The 20,566-nt window shown below is 39.2% G+C and overlaps 2 protein-coding genes across 4 annotated transcripts; one reads left to right on the forward strand and one right to left on the reverse strand.

Annotated features, from left to right (window-relative positions):
• Positions 1-10,723, reverse strand: LOC103719830 (uncharacterized protein At3g49055-like). Its single transcript, XM_008809250.6, has 5 exons — positions 8,910-10,723; positions 8,692-8,768; positions 3,315-3,426; positions 3,079-3,195; positions 1-586 (listed from the first exon to the last, which is right to left on the reverse strand). The coding sequence occupies exons 1-5, from the start codon at positions 10,209-10,211 to the stop codon at positions 242-244; spliced, it is 1,953 nt and encodes a 650-aa protein (XP_008807472.5). The 5' UTR covers positions 10,212-10,723; the 3' UTR covers positions 1-241.
• Positions 10,724-14,295: 3,572 nt separating this feature from the next.
• LOC103719829 (serine/threonine-protein kinase AFC2) lies at positions 14,296-19,949 on the forward strand. Of its 3 annotated transcripts, XM_008809248.6 has the most exons (11): positions 14,296-14,536; positions 15,627-15,816; positions 16,555-16,581; positions 16,886-17,039; positions 17,152-17,200; positions 17,294-17,408; positions 17,677-17,895; positions 18,008-18,072; positions 18,180-18,277; positions 18,431-18,533; positions 19,390-19,949. In XM_008809248.6, the coding sequence occupies exons 1-11, from the start codon at positions 14,444-14,446 to the stop codon at positions 19,537-19,539; spliced, it is 1,263 nt and encodes a 420-aa protein (XP_008807470.4). In that variant the 5' UTR covers positions 14,296-14,443; the 3' UTR covers positions 19,540-19,949. The 3 variants fall into 3 exon arrangements, with proteins under 3 accessions (XP_008807470.4, XP_088570205.2, XP_008807471.4); XM_088714079.2 differs by lacking the exon at positions 19,390-19,949 and having other exon boundaries at positions 18,431-18,622; XM_008809249.6 differs by lacking the exon at positions 15,627-15,816 and having other exon boundaries at positions 14,321-14,536.
• The last annotated feature ends 617 nt before the right edge of the window (positions 19,950-20,566 follow it).

The following is a 20,566-nucleotide window of genomic DNA, read 5'->3' on the forward strand; positions in this document are numbered from 1 at the left end:
TAAAGATCAAAATTTGATACCTAATTGGCACCTGCTTGAAGTTTCTTGGATTTTTAAATGAACTAGTACAGTTATCACCCGCTGCAATGCACGAGCATCCATAAGCAGGCAATTCTCAGATCTCTGGAAAACCAAAAAAAAAAAAAAAGTTTGCAAAGAATGTGAAGACTATTAACTTATAATTAAACAATTACAAGAATCACTTGTTTTCTTTTCTTCCTGGATACAAGAGTATATAAACCTAGACAAGGGGTTCTGAGAGTTCCATTTCATTACTATCTTGTTGTATACCACTCTGGTATCCAACAAAGTTCAAGCCCAGCCATTGCCATGGCCAGCAGACATATCTCTGTCTGCTTCTGTTCCTTGAGTCATCCTGACTCTCAGATTCTTCAAGCTGCCTAGTCAGCTCCTCCAACCTTTCCCTCAGCCTTGCAGACCTCATATCTGCCAGCCGTAATGATTTCTCAGCTGCATCTCTCGCAGCCATTGCTGCAACTGCAGTCTCTTCTTTGAACTTGAGCTTATTCTCTGATTCTAAAATTGTTTGTTTTGCCTCGTCTAGTTCCTTCCGGAGAGCTGACAACTGCATGTTCAAATTAATAATGTTTAAATCTCATTTCCAAATTATGCCGCATCAATAAGAGATTAGCAGCAACATGAAGTGATAATGACAAGAACTAAGTTTGAATAGAATTTTTCAATGAGCTTTCAGTACAAATAGAGAAATGGGGCAAGATGTTATTAAAGAAAGATTATTGATTTATACAAAAAGATCTTAGGAGAACCTAGTAGCTTTAATAGAAATCATAGAAACCAAAGAGTTGATAGATATATCCTTATCTGGGGAATTCTACTCACAGATTGTGCATACTACTGATCATTTTTCTGTGATTCATTCGCTGTTGGGTACACAATGAGTTTGATATTCTTAAGTAATTGCAAGAGGTATGCGACAATGTAGATCCTCTCTGGTAATGACAGATCTTTGGCCTTTTTATTTGTCATTGTGATTTTATGATTTGACATTTAAGAATTTTTAGACCAGATCCACTAATTGCCAGATGTGAAAGTAAGAGGATGACATGCCAGTGGTGTCATATGACCAAAATTATCGAGGCAGCATGTCTATTTAGGGAGTTGCTGCACCTCCACACACCAGAATCACACCATGAAGAAGCAAAAAATCTCTCTCTTTTTCCATCTATCTTTCCAGCTATATATGTATGTCTTAGATGATGTAAGTCTTAGAAAAAGAAGAAAAAGAAGAAGAGAGTTTCAATAAGGATTTGTTTGGCATCGTTAGGTAAGTGAAGTTTTCATGTTGCCTTTGAACTTAAATATTTGGTTAGTGTTTTTGTTTCATATGAGCTTGTACATTGTTTGGATTTCTAAATTACATCATCATTTCAAAAGCTACAATTTCTTTTCTAAGTAACTCTTTCATAACTTTTATATTTTTGAAGCTGCCATCCTTTGAAAAGTCAATTTCAAACCTGATTACTGTTTTAAACAACAAATCCTAATCGATTTTGGAAAATGGTTTTTATGAGTGGCTTTTCAAATTTGTGGTCGATTTCAGGTTTATGTGTTAAACATCATTATCATTTCCAAAATTAAGGTTTCTGAAATTTTGCTACTATCAGCTTAAGCTTTAAAGTTGTTCCATATTTTAAGACTTAGTTCAATGCAAGGATTTAGAGTTATTGTTCTTTGAAACTCTGCTGCCATGATAATTTGAATTTATATTTTGTTTCAACATGAAAGTTCTGAATGTGTATAATATTGAGTCGATATTTTTGAATTGATTTATAAATCCTTCCAAATCTAAAAATAATATCAAACTTGAAACATATGTTTGGATCTTTAGCCAAGTGGGACTTGAGTGGTCTCACTCAAATTTCAATGAGGAACCTCTGCCTGGGTGGTATTGGTGGCCTCATCTAGATTACCAATTTGGATCCCCAGCCAGTTGGTATATGAGTGGTCTTGCTCGAATCATTGATAAGGATCATTAGTGACCTCGCTTGTATTTACAAAGAGGATAAGAGGGGTCCTGAGGGAAGAAAGGAACCTTATAAGAAAGTGTGAAACTATGTAAAATCTTGGAGTTTGGTGCAAAATGTGCTTTAACAGTTATATTGTTTTTATTTCTTAATAAAAGATTTTAATTGTGGGAATTTTTATTGAAGTGTTTAAGTGAATGTCTGCTTGAACTTTTGGAAAATTAATCAACTTATGATCTAATGTGAATTATCTGAACTATTTTCAGAAAAATCATGTCTCTTGATCCTTACACAGCCATCGTGTTTCTATTGAAGCTTTTGATTTGATTTCAGAAAACCCATTCTTGGTATTCAGTGATGATTTGATTTATAAATGTGTTATGATTTAAGAAATCATGTGTGTTCAATGGAAACTTAAGTTCTTGACCACGGTAGAGGTTTACCAGCTGAGCTTTGCAGCTTACTCCACTTAATTTTCAATCTTTTCAGAGGCAGATCAGAGATATGAATTGGACCCCTTTCAAAGCAAAAAGACTGCATGAACTGAAGTTGTTTTGATTGAATGATCATCAAGGCAACATCAGTGACAAAGTTTTCGTGTTTTGGTTGATATCATTGACGGTATAATATATTGCATTAAAGGAGTAAATGGATTTCTATCTTTAGTGTTATGGGTTATGATGTACTTTTAGTTATACATTATTGGATCATATGGTCCTTTCGAAGAACTAAGTTTCAAAAAATATTTTGATTGATTGCGATGGTCACACCTAAAAATTTGAGCAAGTTCAAATTTCGGCTCGTGACTCAGTCACTCTCTCTCCCTCTCTGTATATATATCTATATTACTCTGCATTTCTTTGTTTATGTGTAGCATCTCTATGTGTGGACGGACATGCACTTTTGTGGGAGCATGCTTGTCTAACTTGGAGTGAAGTACAGGGCTTCTCCTTATGGAGGACCTTAAGAGCTCCTTTTGGCTGGACCTTAGGACTTTTAGTTATACATTATTGTTACCATTTAGACATAAGCATATTCCAGAAATCTTTTTTTGGCTGCTTAACTAGCATACCTGTGTGAGAAAGTCTTGCTCAACCGCTCTGCCGGCTGCAGCTTCTTGTTCTGCCGCACCTTTCCATCTTGCAATTTCTTCTTCTGCTGCTGCAATGTCTAACATGAGGCCTTCAACCTTCATAAAGAATACAAAAATTTACTCTTATTACTTGACACACCGCAGATTGGAATGATTCTCGTGAAAAATGGCTTTAACATTGCACAGAACATGCATGAAGAGTGAGAGTAATTTACACTTTCATTTGCCACCCGTTCCTTCTCCTGAAGTTCCTTAACATGATGCTTTTGCTGGCTAATCTCTTTTGCTTGAGCATCCAAACGAGCTTTAAGTAGACAGGACTCTGCCCTTAATCCAGTAAAAGCACATGCATACAGAGGAAAGCAACTTAGCACGGAGCTCAAGACACAAAAAAAAAAATAGAAAGAACGCCAACATAAAGGCTCCAGTAATCTAGTCAATATGCATCACCTTTATGTCCATTTCATTTGTAAAGTAAAATAACACAGAATGGTTATCAGATGAACGACTTTCATAAATCAACCTTTTATTTTTTTTGGGGAGGGGGGCGGTGGAGGGTCAAACACATTAACTATCTCTAAGAAAAACCACCAAAACTGTTAGTTCCACTAAGGATAAGCAATTGGAATGGAAAATAAAAGGACCAGTAAAAATTGCCATCCCAGTCAATGTCTAGACACTAACCAGTCAGCTGGTTGATTTCGTTCATGAAATATGCATCATGCCTTGAAAAAAATGAAGAAAATACACAATATACAAAACATTGAGAAGCATTGGAAGAAAAATGTTGGGGATATCTTGTTGCCTGCAAATCCATTTCACAACTGTCATCAAGTTGCCTTCCAGCAAAATATGGTTAAAGTTATTGCAGACTGTTATAAGACCTTCCAATGTTGCCCAGGGACAGAACCAGTTAGTTGTTGAGCTCCAACTTGAAGCAATGAACCCAAGCAGTGACAGAAAAGTAAGCCAGACCACAGATATGCTTATTAACAACACCATCAAAATTAACTTTAATGACACCTGCTTGTGGGAAAAAACAGGAGAAAATGATAGCATAAGAGGAGGAGCCAAGAAAGTTATTATTTCCCCAGGACAAGGGCAACAAATTGGAATAATAGGCAAATTCCAAGGCTAACTTAACACTTTAATAACATAAAAGTCGGATGACTTTAGGCAGTTCGATATCCTTTTTTCATAATATAATTGTCATCATGCAATATCCCATCAGGGGCCCTTTATTAAAAGAATGAAAACTTTCAAAACAGTAGCAGTCGCTAGAGGGGAAGAGTATATGGGTTAGAAAATTAAATAAATTAAGAAGGCATACTTAGTTCAGGAATATTATTTTTATCATTTACCAGCAACATTGTCAGATCTTTTTTTGGGGTTCATTTTTGTTCTTTAGCTTAGTCTGTTTGCTAATTATCTATTTACTCATAATACAAGCCATCTGTTCAAAAGTGACTACCATCCCACATTATAAGCATTCACCTATGAACTAAATAAAATAAAGAATGAACGAGAGAGAATCTTGGAGGTTGCTTTTGGGAGTTTTCAATTTCAAATTCATGATTGGTACCTTGTTCTTGACATAAAAAGAATTGAGGTTCAAAAGCTGAGACATTTTAGAAGATGTTTGGTTGTTGAAAGGAGAAATTTAAAAAATGGAAAAATTGCCAGATGATACAGGGAGATAATTTCAATAAAACCAAACATCAGCATTTATCATAAATTCATAATCATAAATTAATGTAGTTTTTTTTTTTTTTTGGGGGGGGGGGTGGTTACTTATTCTCAAGAGCAGCTTTTAATAAAATTTGAGCTTGAATAGAAAAAACTCTAGGTTGTTATTCTTGTGCCATTGGTCTCATTGATTCACCAAATGTTGATCACCTTTTCATCTATGCTTGTTCACCCACAAAATTTGAAAGCGCCATTTGTTTAACCATGTTACTGGAGTAAATGATGGAAGATGGAGAAAGAGACCGTATTCTCAAATCCTTGAATTCTGATTTCCCTTGATGGTGATCGATCATATTAAAGCAATTGCTGAGCATGTCCGAGAGAATGATAACACTGTTTGCTACAAGGAAACATTTCCTCAAGAGCCTCCTTATTGATAATTAATAGCAAAATCAATCCACAGAGGGGTGGTGCTCAAGTGCATGGTAAATTTCGGACACCTGAAGCTGAATGCCTTCAAATATAAAGGAATGACCTATAGATTAATTCAATAGGAGATCCATGGCTGGATCAATGAGGATGATTATATAAAGCATGAAATAGACACAGAGGCTACTCTCTACTGGCATATGATATGGGCCTGCAAAATCTTAGTGAATGCAAACTTACACTTGAATGGAACGATAAAAAAAGAAGCGCGCTTCTAAGCTGGATATTGGAACTAAAACAGGAAGCAGCTATGGTACTCTAGATGTATCAAATTTTTGCTATGACTCAGACCAACTTCACCATGTTTATTGACTAATATGTAATTATCTGGACCAAATAGTATGGCACGGACCATTGTTCTCTCTAGAGAAAATTGAGGTCTGCCCCTTAGTTTGAGTGCCATTTTAGGTTTAGGACCTGATCGCCAGCAATTTTGTTACGGGCCTTAGCATAGATGGTCATCTTACTTTTGCCTGGCATATCTATAAGCTGGTATAAAACAACACATGAGTGCAAATAAAACAGAGATAAGTGTATAAAAACAAGGCAAGACCGTGCATAAGGGAATGATATTTAAACAAGAAATGATGGAGAAACGAAAAATGGTGGTCAAACCTAGAGGAGGGACTCGATTCTCTCACTCTTTTTAATAGCAAAGACAACCTGGTGCACTAAGAACCTCAATAAGGTGAGACATAAAGAATAGGCTTCATGGTTTTCCTTTCCTTATAAAAGTATTCCATATACAAAATAGAAAATTATATGAAAGAAAAACAAGATAAAGAATATGATATTCTATTGGACTTTGGAACTCCTCAAACATTGTTAACTGAAATCTGAATTTTATATGCCATATATGTACATTAATCATTTTTTCTAAAAGAAAAAAAGAACGACCAGCTTTTATTTGGCATCACATCCAGTAATATGTCAAGCTAAAAGAATAAAATATCAAACACGTACTAATATGTAGAATTTGAGCCCACAAACAAGACCATTAAAAATAGATAAAATTGACCATCCCTTCTTTCCATGAAAATAATGCACATGATGCATGAATGTTTAAACCCCAGTACCTGGGCCCATCCCAGCATAGGGCCTAGTCAAGTATGGTAACAAAACAGCCTCAAATTGGTGTTAAACAACCACTAAAACAAAAAAGAAAAAGAAAAAAATGAAAAAGCAAAATAAATTAGAAGAATCAGTGTCCTTGACACTAAGCTGTCCTGAGTCTCAGAGTGCAACGATCTTGGTCCATCCCAATTGTAATGTACTGGGACAATTCAGTCTAGAGAGGCCCATGATCCTGGATGCATCCTAAAACCTGTGCTCTCTCCTGTCCAGTACAATACCACCAGGATAGACCAGCCCTTGATCCTTGAGCATGAAACAATGCACACAATTGACATGATTCTCTTGGTACAAGAATACTTACTATAACGACACCCATGAGTCTGCAGATGTTATGGATTAAGATATCATACAATGCCAATTCATGTCATACAACACATGTTGTACCTTCAAGATAGGCAAAGTATAAGGGCATGTTTGCATCGTGCCATGGCAATGTGTGTCGATCACAATGATGGGAATAGGCATGATAAAAGGACACATGAATAGCATTAACATGAGCTAGTATAGACCAGCACAACCTTAGTTTTAATGTTAGGAGCCATGTCAAGCAGCCAACTTTGCATGGCATGGCACAATACAATACAACTGAACTATACCAATTGGGGATTGGCACAATGTGGCACACAGTACTTATAATCCTTGTAAAGTGTTTTAAGTAGGTTACATCAAGGTGTAACCTAGAAGTGAACCTCGATAATTTGTCTAGACAATGGTTGAAAGACCTTGCATCCTGGAACCATCAAATTGAATGCATTACTAGCATGCATCAAAACACCCTTCTCTGTAAAATCCCTTTCCACACTTCCATCCTTCTCTTGCCCACTTCCCCTCCTTCATCCCCCACTCTCCTTCCTCCCTTTGTCACTCCCCTTTTTTCACTCTCTTGGGATCCTTGGAACTAAGAACTCTGACACCAAAACTAATATCACCGATCCACAACTACTAACTAATGATCCGACAAATCTCTATGAAGTAAAGCAGTCTCTCCCTCCCTCCCTCCCTCCCTCCCTCCCTCCCTCTCTCTCTCTCTCTCTCTGCTTCCCCTTCACTCTTTGCCCCTCTGCAAACCTCTTCAATCCATCTCCACTACTCCATCACTGGACCATCAAAATGTAACACCCGCGTATGCCGAACCGGCCCGTACCGGCCGGTACAAACCGGTCCGGCCAGCTACCGGTACGGCGGAGCCGTGGAAACCGTACAGGCCGGTTCCTTGCCGGAGACGAAGAAGACGAGGAGAAAAAGAGGGAGCGCGGGGAAGAGAGGGAGGGAGCCCACCTTCGGCCGCCATCGGAGAGCCGCGGAGGGGCGTCGAAGGCCGGTGGGGGGCGGCGGAGGCCGGCGGGGGACGGGAGAGCCCGCGGGGGCGCTGCGGAGGCCGCGGCCGCGGCCGCGTCACTGTTTCGAAAGAAACAGGGGACGCGGCCGCGTTTTTTAATTTGGGGATTTTTAAGTGAAGTCGGCAACCGATGTGCCGACTTCACTTAAAATCCCCAAATTAAAAAACGCGGCCGCGGCCTCCGCAGCGCCCCCGTGGGCTCCGCCGCCCCCCGCCGGCCTCCGCCGCCCCCCACCGGCCTCCGACGCCCCTTCGCGGCTCTCCGATGGCGGCCGAAGGTGGGCTCTCTCCCTCTCTTCCCCGCGCTCTCTCTGGTTCTCTTCTTCTTCCCCGGTTCCGGCGGGGAAGAGCTTCCCCGGTTCCGGCGGAAAAGAGCTTCCCCGGTTCATACCGCCCGGAGCACGGTACGAACCGGCCCGTACCGGTCCGGTAGGCAACCGGTACGCCTACCGGACCCGGTACGGTGGACCTTGGTAACACCAAACCCATAAACCATCATTTGATTCACTTGGGTTGCTAGATCAGATATCTAATTCTAAAGAACCCCCTAACAGCCATTTTACTAATTTATCAAACTACCAAATAAGATAAAATTAGACTATTTGGCTAGTGAATCGGATCTTGATTAATCCGTATCTAATCTGAGTTCAATGCATTCGCATACATAGATCCATGACATGGGACTTGAATAAGTTTTTTTTTTTTTTTTTTTTGAGGTTCTGATTCCAGTTCCTTGCACAATTCCAACCACGTACAGTGGACTAAAGAGTGGTTGCCTACTAATAATCAATACAATCAAATACTCTTGCCAACCAGATAAGCAATCATATGATAGCTGAGAAAGGATAAGAAACACCATGATGGAGCAAGCCCTCATTTCAATATTCAAAGTTGCCATCGTTAAGTGCGGATATAGATAAATATTCAAGATATATGATAGATACCTGAGTGCTTCAACCAAATGCTGCAATTCAATTATCTTGATTTGAGATTCCTTTACAGTACTTTCCAATGCACCAGCCTATAAAAGAATAAATGCAGCAGATTTTAGATGCCAATTCTTAAATGTTCACATTTGAAAAGTCTACTGCAATTTAATTTCAAAATTAGTTGGTAGCAACTGAAGCATTCAGCACCTAAATCAGGAGTGCGTGTTACTTACCAAGGAATAGACTTCATCCTCTCCTCCCTCCTCTGAACCCTCTTTATTATGGCCATCTAATCTCAAATCAATCCCAGCCTCTCTCAGCCCCTCTTCTGCCACTTGGAAGACCTCATTTGTCTTGGACGACAATGCACTTCGGAGCAGTGTTCCAATATGTTGTTTCTCTGCCAACAACCCTGTCACTTTCTCGTTCAGGGCCTTTACTTCCTTACTCCTCTCCTCCACCTCGTTCTTCACTTTATCCACCGCAACCTTGGCCAACTCATAAACAGACCTCGTCCCTTCCAACGAAATCCGCAAATTCTCGTCCACATCCATTTCCTTCCACATAAATAAAGAGTCCGATGAATCCGACTGATCCAAATCGTTCAAATCCACAGCTTTAATTATGTCACGAATCTGCTCGTAAGTCTTCGCAATGTAGTTCAGCTGGTCGATGAGCACCGGCCTCTGCGAGTCCAATTGAGATTCCAAACTCTTCAATTTAGTATCACAGTCCTCACTGAACCGCCTCAGCTCCGAGATCTCATTCTCCATCTCGGAGATCCTCTCGCCCTTCTCAGAAACAGAGCTTTCCAGGTTCTCGATCTCCGCGCCCTTCTTCGAGATCTCCTCCCTGAGAACACTTATCGTCGCCTCGAGCTGCGACACCTCGATGGCGATCTCATAGTTCCTCTGCTCCATCTGCTCCCTGGCCTGGTCCCGGGACTTGGACGCCCCCTCGATCTGCTTCGTGAGCTCCTCGACGATCTCGTTGGTCCGCTTGATGACCCCGTAGGCCACGGCCGGCAGGCCGGCGTACTTCTGGGACTTAGGGAGGCCGCCGGCGTTGAAGTTCTTGAAGCCGCTGACCTTGCCGGAGATCTTGTGGATGCCGGAGACCAACATCTGCTCGGCGGTGCTCATCTCGGACTGCAGCGAGTCTCGGTGCTTAAGGGCCTCATCCTTGAGGCGGAGGGCCTCGGCGAGGTCGGCAGCGGCCCGATCGGCGGAGCGGGTGGCCTCGTCCTTCTCGCGGAGCGCCTCGTCGCGCTTCTTGATGGCCTCGTGGGCGAGGGCCTTGAGGCGGTTGAAGGAGGACTGGAGATCGGCGCGGGAGTCCTCTGCGGCCTTCCGGGCGCGGCACTCCTCCTCGAGCTCAGCGAGAAGCTCGCGGACGCGCTGCTCGGCGGCGGCGGAGGAGGCGGAGGAGGGGTCATCGGGGGCAGGGGCTGTGGCGGAGGGGAGGACGATGGGGAGGGGGTCGTCGTCGCCGTCGACGTCGCTGAGGACGGCGTCGTTGGGGTCGTCGTCGGCCATGGAGTGAAGGGAAGGAGGGTCTACCTACCGGTCGTGTTTTCGGCCTCTTTTATTTTCTTTCTGGTATCCTCCCGGACGGAGGAGGAACCAAGAAAGGGAGGGGGAGTGGGCGTGGGGGCGGGGCGCGGACAGGGACGGCCAATTTGTTTGGGCTCGCAGAGATCAAGAATTGGACCAGTTTGGGTTTAATCGTGGGCCGGGACTGGACTTCGTCTGAGTCATTTTACTGTTTGGATAATCTCAGCTGACTTGCTTTCCGTTGCCCGGAGAAGGGAGCCGCTTGCTACGAACAACTCTTAACTTAGAGAGAGTAATTGGAGCCGACGGGATAGCACTAGAGGGAACCCTGCTGCGGTAGTTGACTGGATACGAAGAAGAGATTTAGATGGAGATGGGCACCTGCTGCTCCGTGGTCTAGCCAGGAAGACAGAATACTTCGCACATATATATCGGGAGGCGAACAGTTAGGCGGATTGGATCGTCTCTTTTATAGCCCCGCATTCGGGTGGAGTAATTTGGATAAGAGTCGAAGATATACCTCATTCTCTGTATCACCCTTCTTCTTTTTTTTTTTTTTTTTTTTTTTTTTTTTTTTTTTTTTGATTTGGCATGTTGTACTTCTGTGATGCGGTTTCTAATATATAAAAAAAAATGGATTTGTGAACAAATACGATCACTCGACAAGTGGGCGTTGGGCAATTGATGCCGTACGTGATATGGTCGATGGGCTTAGTCCGGCTACACCCATATTCACCCGATCAGTGGCTCCCACATCTCCTGACAGATGGAGTGACGGATGGTAAATGATCTTCAACTTTATCTTTTAAGAAGTTGCTACGGGATCTTTTGTTTTTTTTTTTTATTATTAGAAAGTGGAGGCTTATCTCATCCGCTGATTGTTAATAGGTATAGATGAAAGTTAACTTTTTAACCGGCTCCCAACCGGTTACCTATTATAATATATATATATATATATATATATATATATATATATATATATATATATATATATATATATATATATATATATATATATTCAATCTAGCAACCCTAATGCCGCCGAGATAATCTAGTGAACTGAGATTGATCGGCTCAGCTAGAGCTGGATTGTATGACACAAGATTCGACCTGCAAACATAGAAAAGTAGGCAGAGACTATTAGAATATGTTTGGTAGGAGACTCTTTGATGCTTAAATTAGGTAAAAATTTGATGCAACTAAAAAGATCTAATAATATAAACAACGAGCTAAAAGCTAGATGACGTTCGTTTACTTTGAGATTTCCTGGCATAGTTTATATAGAGAAGAGGTAAGAGTCTGTTGCAATCTAGTCATGTGATCATTAAAATCTAATCTAGTCATGTGATCATTAAAATCCAATGCAGTGCTTAAGGAAAAATTTTCGAGATGAGAAAGTACACGAGTAGAAGATGAAAAGAACGGGTTCTTGCTCGATGCAATTGTCGCACCCAACTGATTTATCTTGATCCGACCATAGGAAAATGATTTGTCCTTGATTTTAATGATAAACACAACTTGGTTGAAACAGCTGAAGTTCCATTTCTTAGACTGCATTGCAAGATTGATGATACTAAGAAAGTAGAAATTTTTAGCTTAGCAGCTGCAGGTATTCATAAGAATACAATTATGGATTTTATGGACCATAGGAAAGATGGATATGTGAACATGGACCCGATGGATATGTGAACATGGAGCTTAGGGAAGATAGATATGAAAATTTGTGTTTCACAGTAAAGGATCTCTACCATTCCCAAATTCTCATTATCCACCTCCCCAAATTCTCAAATTTCTTATCTCCCCCGATGCTAAACCCTTTATACTTAGCATATTTATTGAAAATTTTGTAACTTGGCTTTTCCGATGAAAAGGCCGTTGTGATAATATGCTCGTATGCGAGATATCATGGATTAAAAGACTCTACGTAGATTAGATCTTCGTTACTTCATCAATGAGCATCTTGTCATTCCTCGCAAAATTGCTTTCTATAGTTTGATAATACAAATTCATCTATATTGAATAATAATAATGTATATTATTAACAATAATTTATATTACAAGTAAAAGATCATAAAACAAATGCACATAATTTAATTTCAGCTAAGAAATGCAAATTTAATGACATAAGATCTCATGCAATAAACAATATGATTTAACACTAACATTTGTGTAAACACCTTACACTCATGCAGATATGCTAGATTGTACAAACATTTAAGCAAATAAGCTATAATTTCAAAGAGACGTTTGAGCAAACATCTTATGTATATCTACATGGACTTCTTGTTATAAATATTTCAATTAATATCTTGCACATAGCAAACATTTCAAGAAGGATTTCAACAAATAATTCACCAAATATCTTTGCCCTAGGGAGTATCAGAGCCAGGTTTCGATCCTAGGACCTGTGGGCTTTTTTTTGTCATGCCCCGAACCAAACATTTGGGGTGGCTACGCGATATGGCCACATACTCGCTAGGGCAAAACTTTTAAATAATATGCAAGGCTATCTCATATAGCTGACCCTAATGTTGGATTCGGAGTGTGACAAAATATTTCACCAAGTACTTCACCAAACAATATAGTCTTATGGAAAATTTCTAACATAGCGCTTTTACAAATAGTTTATGTTTAACTAATTGGTTGGACATGAGAGGACAGTGGATGAAAAATCTTAGGATACGATGACCTCGCCTCTTCGTTCTCGCTAGCGAAAAGCTCTTACTCAGATAAAATTGAAAAAGTTTTTTTTAAAAATAAGGAGGATGTTGAGGGTGGATCAGCTTGCCCTTTTTATGGAATGTGCGAGGCGGCGGATGGAGGCGAAATGGTAGAGAGACGGCTGGCGACAAGAAGACGGGCAGTAGCGGGAAAGAAGGCAAAGGAAGCAAGAAGGAGAAGGTATAGAGGTTGATGGAGGCGAACCAGCAAAGAGCCGGCGAAAGTAGGGGGCGGGTAGCAGCAGGGAGTGTACAATGAGAAGGAATATGATTCACACGTCGAGGATAGGTCAGAGGTAAGGCAGGTTGTGAGAAAAAGGAATATATATATATATATATATATATATATATATATATATAGAAAAGGTTTGGGCTGAGCTAGCTTTAGATCTGACTCAACCCAAAATATCTAACTTGGTTTAGCCAAGTCAGAAGACTTTTTATAAAAATGTGGCAACCAGTTCCTAACTTACTAAAGGAGAATTATCCTAGATGGTTAGGATCTTTCCAATATGAATATTTGACCATCTGACCTTGGGGTAAATCAAAATTTTTGACCACGGTATTATCCAAAATACTTCACCTCGGTGATACCATTATGGGATCAAGCAACAGGAAAATACAAGTCTCTCATTAAAGGTTGTTCGAGGGAAATTAATGCCCATTAAAAATGTGGCCACACAATGGTTATGCCAACTTGGCCACCATTATTACCGTATGATGTGGGAAACTATTACTATGCAGCTATTGCACGTCATGAAGAGTCATTTTCGTGCACTTATTTCACACCCCGTCAATCTCGGTATCCTTTATGATGTGGGAAGCTATTACTAGCCCAATTATTTTCATGACTCCATGCTCTCTTTAGAAACTTTCTCAATCTACTATTTCTCTAGAATTTGACTGAACGTTGGAGGATCCTCCACCAGAAAAATTTTGGCAAGAGGACTGTTTTCAAGTCGATACAACATCTTGGGAGACCAGAGTCTGCTTTATCTATCAACACATGATATTCCAGCTCGGAGCATAAAAAAGACCTCACCTTCGCATAGCGGTTCTCATCGTCCTCGACCTAACGAAACGGCATACCACATTTTCATAAAAAAATAATACTATATCCTGGGCTAGACTTTGGGTAGGGTTGGGTTTGGGCCGCACCTAAATATGGGCCTTGGCTCATCCAGCCCATTTATTGCTATCGGAATCTCAAAGCATGTCCTTCATCCTAATCATACGGTTCTCATATACCCGGCAATCGTAAGCGACTCATCCAACGGTAGACAGAAGATCAGAGAAGAAGAGCGATCCAGAGAGAATTTAGCTGAGGAAACCGAATAAAAGGAAAAAGGAGCGGTCCGAACAAGCCTTAAGCCGCCTCTCTTTTCCGCTTTCCCCTTCCAGGGTTAGGGTTAGGGTTTCTTGTTCGGCGAGATCCGATCCTTGGGTCCCCAGTTCTGTTCTCGATTTCCTTCTTCCCCGGTTGCGATCAAGTAGATGGAGTGCCTCACGGAGTTCCCCCACACACACATGGATCGCCGCCCCAGGAAGCGTCCGAGGATGGGTTGGGACGTCGCGCAGCTCCCAAAAGTATAAACTTTTAACCAAATCTTTGGAATTTTTCTTATTGTTTTGGTGTTTTCTTGTTCTAATTTGGTAGATCCAGCGGAATTTGTTCGGATCCACAGATTTGATCATGTATGTATCGGCTTTTCATGTTCGGTTAATTTTATCCTTGGTTCTGAGCGTTTTTGATGGAGATCTTTCGTATCTGGTAAGGATCGATAATTATTTTCTCACGGGAGTTGATTTTGTTCTGCCTTTGGTTTGATCTTTTGCAGAATGCCTAGATCGCAAAAGGTTGGTCGTCTTAAATATTTACATGAAAGGTTCTGGCTTTATAAATTGAATTTATTTACGTAGTTCCAGGTTCGTTGGATTTGTGATACATTCGGTGGTTTTGAATCTGTAGTTTGGACATGACAGTAGTCTATGAAAAAAAATTGATGTTCCTTCAAAAAATATCTTTCAATTAACTTTTAATGTTGTTGAGATCGTCTTCTGAATTTATTTTCCCCCTTTCTTATGATTTTAGGGTACGAGGACTGACTTTATTTCTTTAGTCTGTGGTATATTATTTTTTATTTTTTTCATTGATGTAGGAATCATGTAATTTAATTATTATTAATGGATGGATATAATTGGTTGACTTCATACTAGTAATATAATGATCGAATTCTGTTCTCCTCTCCTGGCATCGGACGAATTTAAAGGTTATAGAAAATTAGTTTACTCTAAAAAAGGCTTGAATTTTGCCAATCTTGAACCTCTGAAATCTGACTGTTGTAGTTATAACTTCTCAGTAAGTAATATTGATATAGCTTATTTGTTCTTCAGAAATGATCATCTAGCTTGTTAATCTGGGCCCCTGATGAATGTGTGATATGATTACTTTGGCCTATATGATTGATCTGCCTTGGGGTTACACCCTCGCAAGCTAATTGAGCATATCTGATCTTTATTACCTTTCAATCCGCCAGATTTATGGCCTATTTCAACTTTTATGAGCACATGTTTATTGCTCAATTGGGTTTTTCTTGGAAACAAATATTTAAAGGGAGGGAATTAAGTCATGATTTTGTTTGTTGAGCGGGAAAAATGAATGTATGGTTGTGTGTAGGCTCAGATAGGAATGTTATGTGGGCAAGAAGTTGGAGATGTGACCAGTTTGGTATCTTCGGGGGCACCATCAGACCATGCTTGTTCTCTGTATTCGAAGGGAGTGGCTCGAAATGCTTCTCCTCCTTGGAGAGAAGATGATAAAGATGGGCATTACATGTTTGCGCTCGGAGAGAATTTGACCTCTCGCTGTAATTACACTTGACTACCATCGTGTAAATCTTATATGTTTTATGGGTGGTTTGTCACTAGTGCTGCTGTCTGTTTGCTGCATTTTTTTTTTTGCATTTATGTTCAAATTATCGTTAAAAATATGTATAGTATGGATGCATGAGTAGAGCATATAGTGTATGATTTGGACTATATTTCAAACGTAAAGTGCATCATCCTTTTGTCCTTTCTTTTTGTTATCATGGATTTTTGCCTTTATTACATACATCTATGTTATAGCTAAAACAATATAATATCTAAGTATAGATTTTGACTATTTTTTTTTTCATTTTTCTGCAAGATGCTTTTTATGCTTTTTCATAGTTATTCCCAATTCTTTTTTTAGATTCAGGGTTTCTTTTCTTCTATCTGTTGATCTTTCCTTTTTCAGTAAAGTTTTGCAATTTTTTTTCATTTATTGATGCCGGTTCCCTTGATGTTTTCTGTGCTGCCTGTTTTATAGCATTTTATTGTTTTCGACATTGAATTTTAAGGTTTCTTTTAAAAATTTCCCACAATGCAATGCTTTTTATAAAAATTTAAAACCTTAGCATTATGCCTCTCTTTTTCTATCATGATTTCGTTGTAACTGTAAACTTCAGAAATTATTTTTCTATGTTTCTTGTGGATGTTGTGTGTTTTTCATGAATATTATGCTTTTGTTTGCGACACATAAACATACCTCTCACTCCAATCTACTGCTTGTTTTTTGGTTGCAGATAAAATTTACAGAAAAATGGGTGAAGGTTAGTTCCTTTGCTTCTGTTGACATTCTGTAATAAAGTTTCATTATTTGCTCCCTCATTCTTTTTAATAGATGGTTTCTAGATAGCAACATCTGTGTTTTTTTGTTAATTCAGTAATAAAGTTTCATTATTTGCTCCACCATTATTTTTCGTAGATGGTATCTATATCTTTTTTTTTAAAAAAATAAACCATAAATGCTTATGTTTTTTTTAATTGCTTCATTGGTGATTTTTCTGGGGTTTACTTTATTTCCTCTAAATGGCTTGTGTTCTTATTTCAAATATTTTTTTTGATATGTGACAGGTACTTTTGGTCAGGTTTTGGAATGTTGGGATAGGGAAAGGAAAGAAATGGTAGCAATAAAAATTGTTCGTGGTATCAAGAAATATCGAGAGGCTGCTATGATAGAGATTGATGTGCTCCAGCAGCTTGGCAAACATGATAGGAGTGGTAACCGGTGAGACCTACTCTCTTCTATTTCTTTTTATGAAGACTTTCTGTTGTTTTGTATATTGCAGGCATTTTAATAGTTCAAGGTTACATCTGTTTAAGTGGGTGCATTTTTGCAGTTGTGTGCAAATACGGAACTGGTTTGACTATCGTAACCATATTTGTATCGTAAGTATATGATGATTGATTTATGATAGTTTCCCCAATTTACCAAATACCTTGGGGATTGAAATTGTTGGTGAATCTAAATGATTTTAACAGGTATTTGAGAAGCTTGGACCAAGCTTATATGATTTTCTACGGAAAAATGGTTATCGCCCATTTCCTATTGACCTAGTTCGGGAGCTTGGCAGACAGTTGTTGGAATCTGTTGCATGTGTGTAGACAATACTTTTGCAAACTTAATATTTTTTTTTATACTGTTTATTTTCCTTTCACTTTTGTTTCTTTTGTTTGTTTTCTTTTTGTGTGCTGGATAATAGTTAGTCTTGCTCGTGCATCACATTTTAGTTTCATATTTTTGGTTATTTTATGCGTAGTTCGCTGCTTTTGTTGTCACTACTGACATACTTCAGTTCATTAGGTGCCTAATGTAGTTAAGTGGTTTCAATGTGTTAATACTTGTTTATTTTACCTCCTTGCAGATATGCATGATTTACACCTCATTCATACTGATTTAAAGCCAGAGAACATTCTTATTGTTTCATCAGAGTACATTAAAGTGCCTGATGGTTCGTACTCGAAGAGATTGCCCAAGTCAAGTGCTATCAAGTTGATTGATTTTGGAAGCACTACTTATGATCACCACGATCATAGCTACATAGTATCAACAAGGCATTATAGGGCCCCTGAGGTTATTCTTGGTATGTATTTGACATCATGCTACCTTGTTTTCTTATCTGTCCTATTTGCTATTATTAATGTGGTATTAACTCAATTTTGGAAATGCCACAATTTTGAAAATATTTCTAACAGGACTTGGATGGAGTCGTCCGTGTGATATATGGAGTGTGGGCTGTATTCTAGTGGAACTTTGCTCGGTATGTATTTTAGGCACCTGTTTATTATATTCTTCTTGCTAGCTGTTCACTTTTTTTGTTTAACACGAGTGCTTTATTATATTTTAACCTTCCAATTCTCTATTTAGGGCGAGGTGCTTTTTCGGACCCATGAGAACTTGGAACACCTGGCCATGATGGAGAGAGTATTAGGTCCTTTGCCCCAGCATATGCTGAAGAGGATTGAGTAAGTATTTGTAAATTTGCATGCTGTTAATTCACTTTGCTGTCTTGCAAGTGTTCTCCTCTGTTAATGACCTTTTAAGCCTGATTCAACTCTACCTGTATAACCCTAGCTGTATAATTTTGTGACACTTTTTAATATAATTCTTACTTTCAGCGGACATGCTGAGAAATATTTTAGAAGAGGTCGGTTAAACTGGCCAGAGGGTGCTGCTTCAAGAGAGAGCATCAGGGCTGTTCAAAAGCTGCTGCGCCTTCAGGTGTGAGCTATAAGCATTGTTGATTTATAATCAATCTTCAAGTAAATATGCATGAAAAAGCAAAAAAAAAAGGGAAAAAACAAAATCCAGGAGGAAGGAAAAATGACTTGTATTTTTTAATGGATTTTTTTGTATGAATTACCTTCTAAAAATTCAAATTTGCGTGAATACCTTTTTAAAATTTATATTTATTTTTGTACCCCTATGAAATATTGATTTTGGACGAATGCTCCTAATATAACGGTTCTTTTAACACTGTTAATAAAAACCATTTTATTTTACTTAATAATAAAATAAAATTTTAAAATTACTTTTTTGCCCCGTGATCATCTTATAAATGTTTTTTTTTGCACATCTATCCATTGGGGCTATTTTAGTCATTTTAATTTAAAATTGTTAATTTTTTAACGACATTAGATTGCGTGGGTACACATGCAAAAACAAGAATAAAAAAGGGTAGAATAGCAAATATTTTACGAGAGTATATTATTTTTGGCAGGGTATTCATGCAGAATTTAATATTTAGGAGGGTATTCGTGCAAATTTTTTTTTTAATTAAATCTTAAATAGACATTTGGAGGAGGGTGGCTTATATGGAATGTCTACAATTCTCCTTGAAAATGTCTATGAATTTGCCCATTAAATCAATACGAGTTTTCATTGTTGATGTCATATAATTGAAAGAATGTTATTTGTTGTTACCTGGATACGCTCAATTGTGTGTCCATTGTGCACATACTAATTTCACAAATATCAGCCATTGGCATGATTAAATTCTATATGATCTGTCTTTAGGATTCCTGGAAAACTTATATGTTTTTCTAACCTGTTAATGGCCGTCATATTTTGTGCGCAGAACTTAGTGATGCAGCATGTGGATCACTCTGCAGGCGATCTCATTGACCTCTTGCAGGGTCTCCTTAGGTACGAGCCGTCTAATAGGTTGACTGCTCATGAAGCCCTCAGGCATCCGTTTTTTACAAGAAATCTTCATTGGAGGTCATAGACAAGTTTATTGGGATACCAACCTGCTTTCAAGGATACACACCTGTAGCTAAATCTACGTTTAGCGGCGCCGGAAACTCCTGCAGTTCGACGGCGAAGGTTTTGGAAGGCGATGATCGGTGACCGGGCGTGAGGAATCTAGAGTTGTCGACCTGACTGAAGCAAACACGATGCGGATGTTGCATGACGGTTTGTTCTTTGGTAGTCTGTTCGTATTTTTTAATGCAGGTGATTAGGTTTAAGTGTGAATCATTGTAGATTTGGAGAGGGAATATTTAATGTGTCCAGAACTTTTTATTTCTGGAATCTAACTTGGCCTGTGGGTTTGTGAAATGCCCAAGAGCAATTAGTGAGGGCATTGGATGATGCATGTACTTGGAAATTGTTTAATTTCAGATTTTTTTTGTTTTAGTCGGATATATTATACAGCTTTATGGAAATAATTAGAATCAAGCATAGCTGATGTGGTACAAAGGAGGGAGGAGCTTCCTGTGTTGTAACTGCTGCGCCGCATGGGTCGCGTGACGAGCAGATGTGGTTCTTTATAAAGTAAGTTGCCCTCGTTTTTTCTTTTTTAGTGTTTTTTTTCTGTTTTAGTACATGGACCCCAAGAAAGATGGGATAGAAGTTTGATCCACTTAGTTTAAGTATTTGAATGATGAGCCGTATAGGAGATCATTTAATCTGCGACACTGTTTTCTATGTAGACATGAGATGCTCGATGGGAGATGCATTCATCTAGTAGACAGTGAATATTGTGGAGCAGTCGCAGTCCTTTATTAGCGCTTTTGGTCTTCTGGATCTCCTGGATCACAGTGGCAGTATCCCTCTCAATAATAAGGTGATCGGCCTCCAACACTCGTCTCATATAGTATGCTCCCTCCTATGCTGCTCTCAGTTCAGTACTTTCGACAGAGTAGTCGAAGATGCGCCGTTCTTCAGCCGCCATTAGTTTGGTATGCTAATCTCTAATGACAAAGCTGATATCGCACCAACTACCTATTTAGGTGCTGTCGTCGAAGTTTATC

Source organism: Phoenix dactylifera, chromosome 18 (genome assembly GCF_051530095.1).
Source record: "Phoenix dactylifera cultivar Ajwa chromosome 18, Ajwa_hap1_PhDact_Kaust_v1.1, whole genome shotgun sequence".
NCBI classification, from domain to species: Eukaryota; Viridiplantae; Streptophyta; class Magnoliopsida; order Arecales; family Arecaceae; genus Phoenix; species Phoenix dactylifera.

What these genes read in the sequence shown, in the direction of transcription:
- LOC103719829 (XM_008809248.6), top strand. Translation starts at nt 14,444, where the DNA reads ATGGAGTGCCTCACGGAGTTCCCCCACACACACATGGATCGCCGCCCC. An exon ending in AGAGAATTTGACCTCTCGCT is followed by an intron (nt 15,817 to 16,554) that starts GTAATTACACTT and finishes TTTTGGTTGCAG; the next exon opens with ATAAAATTTACAGAAAAATG. An exon ending in TTACAGAAAAATGGGTGAAG is followed by an intron (nt 16,582 to 16,885) that starts GTTAGTTCCTTT and finishes GATATGTGACAG; the next exon opens with GTACTTTTGGTCAGGTTTTG.
- LOC103719830 (XM_008809250.6), bottom strand. Translation starts at nt 10,211, where the DNA reads ATGGCCGACGACGACCCCAACGACGCCGTCCTCAGCGACGTCGACGGC. An exon ending in AACGGGTGGCAAATGAAAGT is followed by an intron (nt 3,196 to 3,314) that starts GTAAATTACTCT and finishes TTCTTTATGAAG; the next exon opens with GTTGAAGGCCTCATGTTAGA. An exon ending in AGCAAGACTTTCTCACACAG is followed by an intron (nt 587 to 3,078) that starts GTATGCTAGTTA and finishes TTGAACATGCAG; the next exon opens with TTGTCAGCTCTCCGGAAGGA.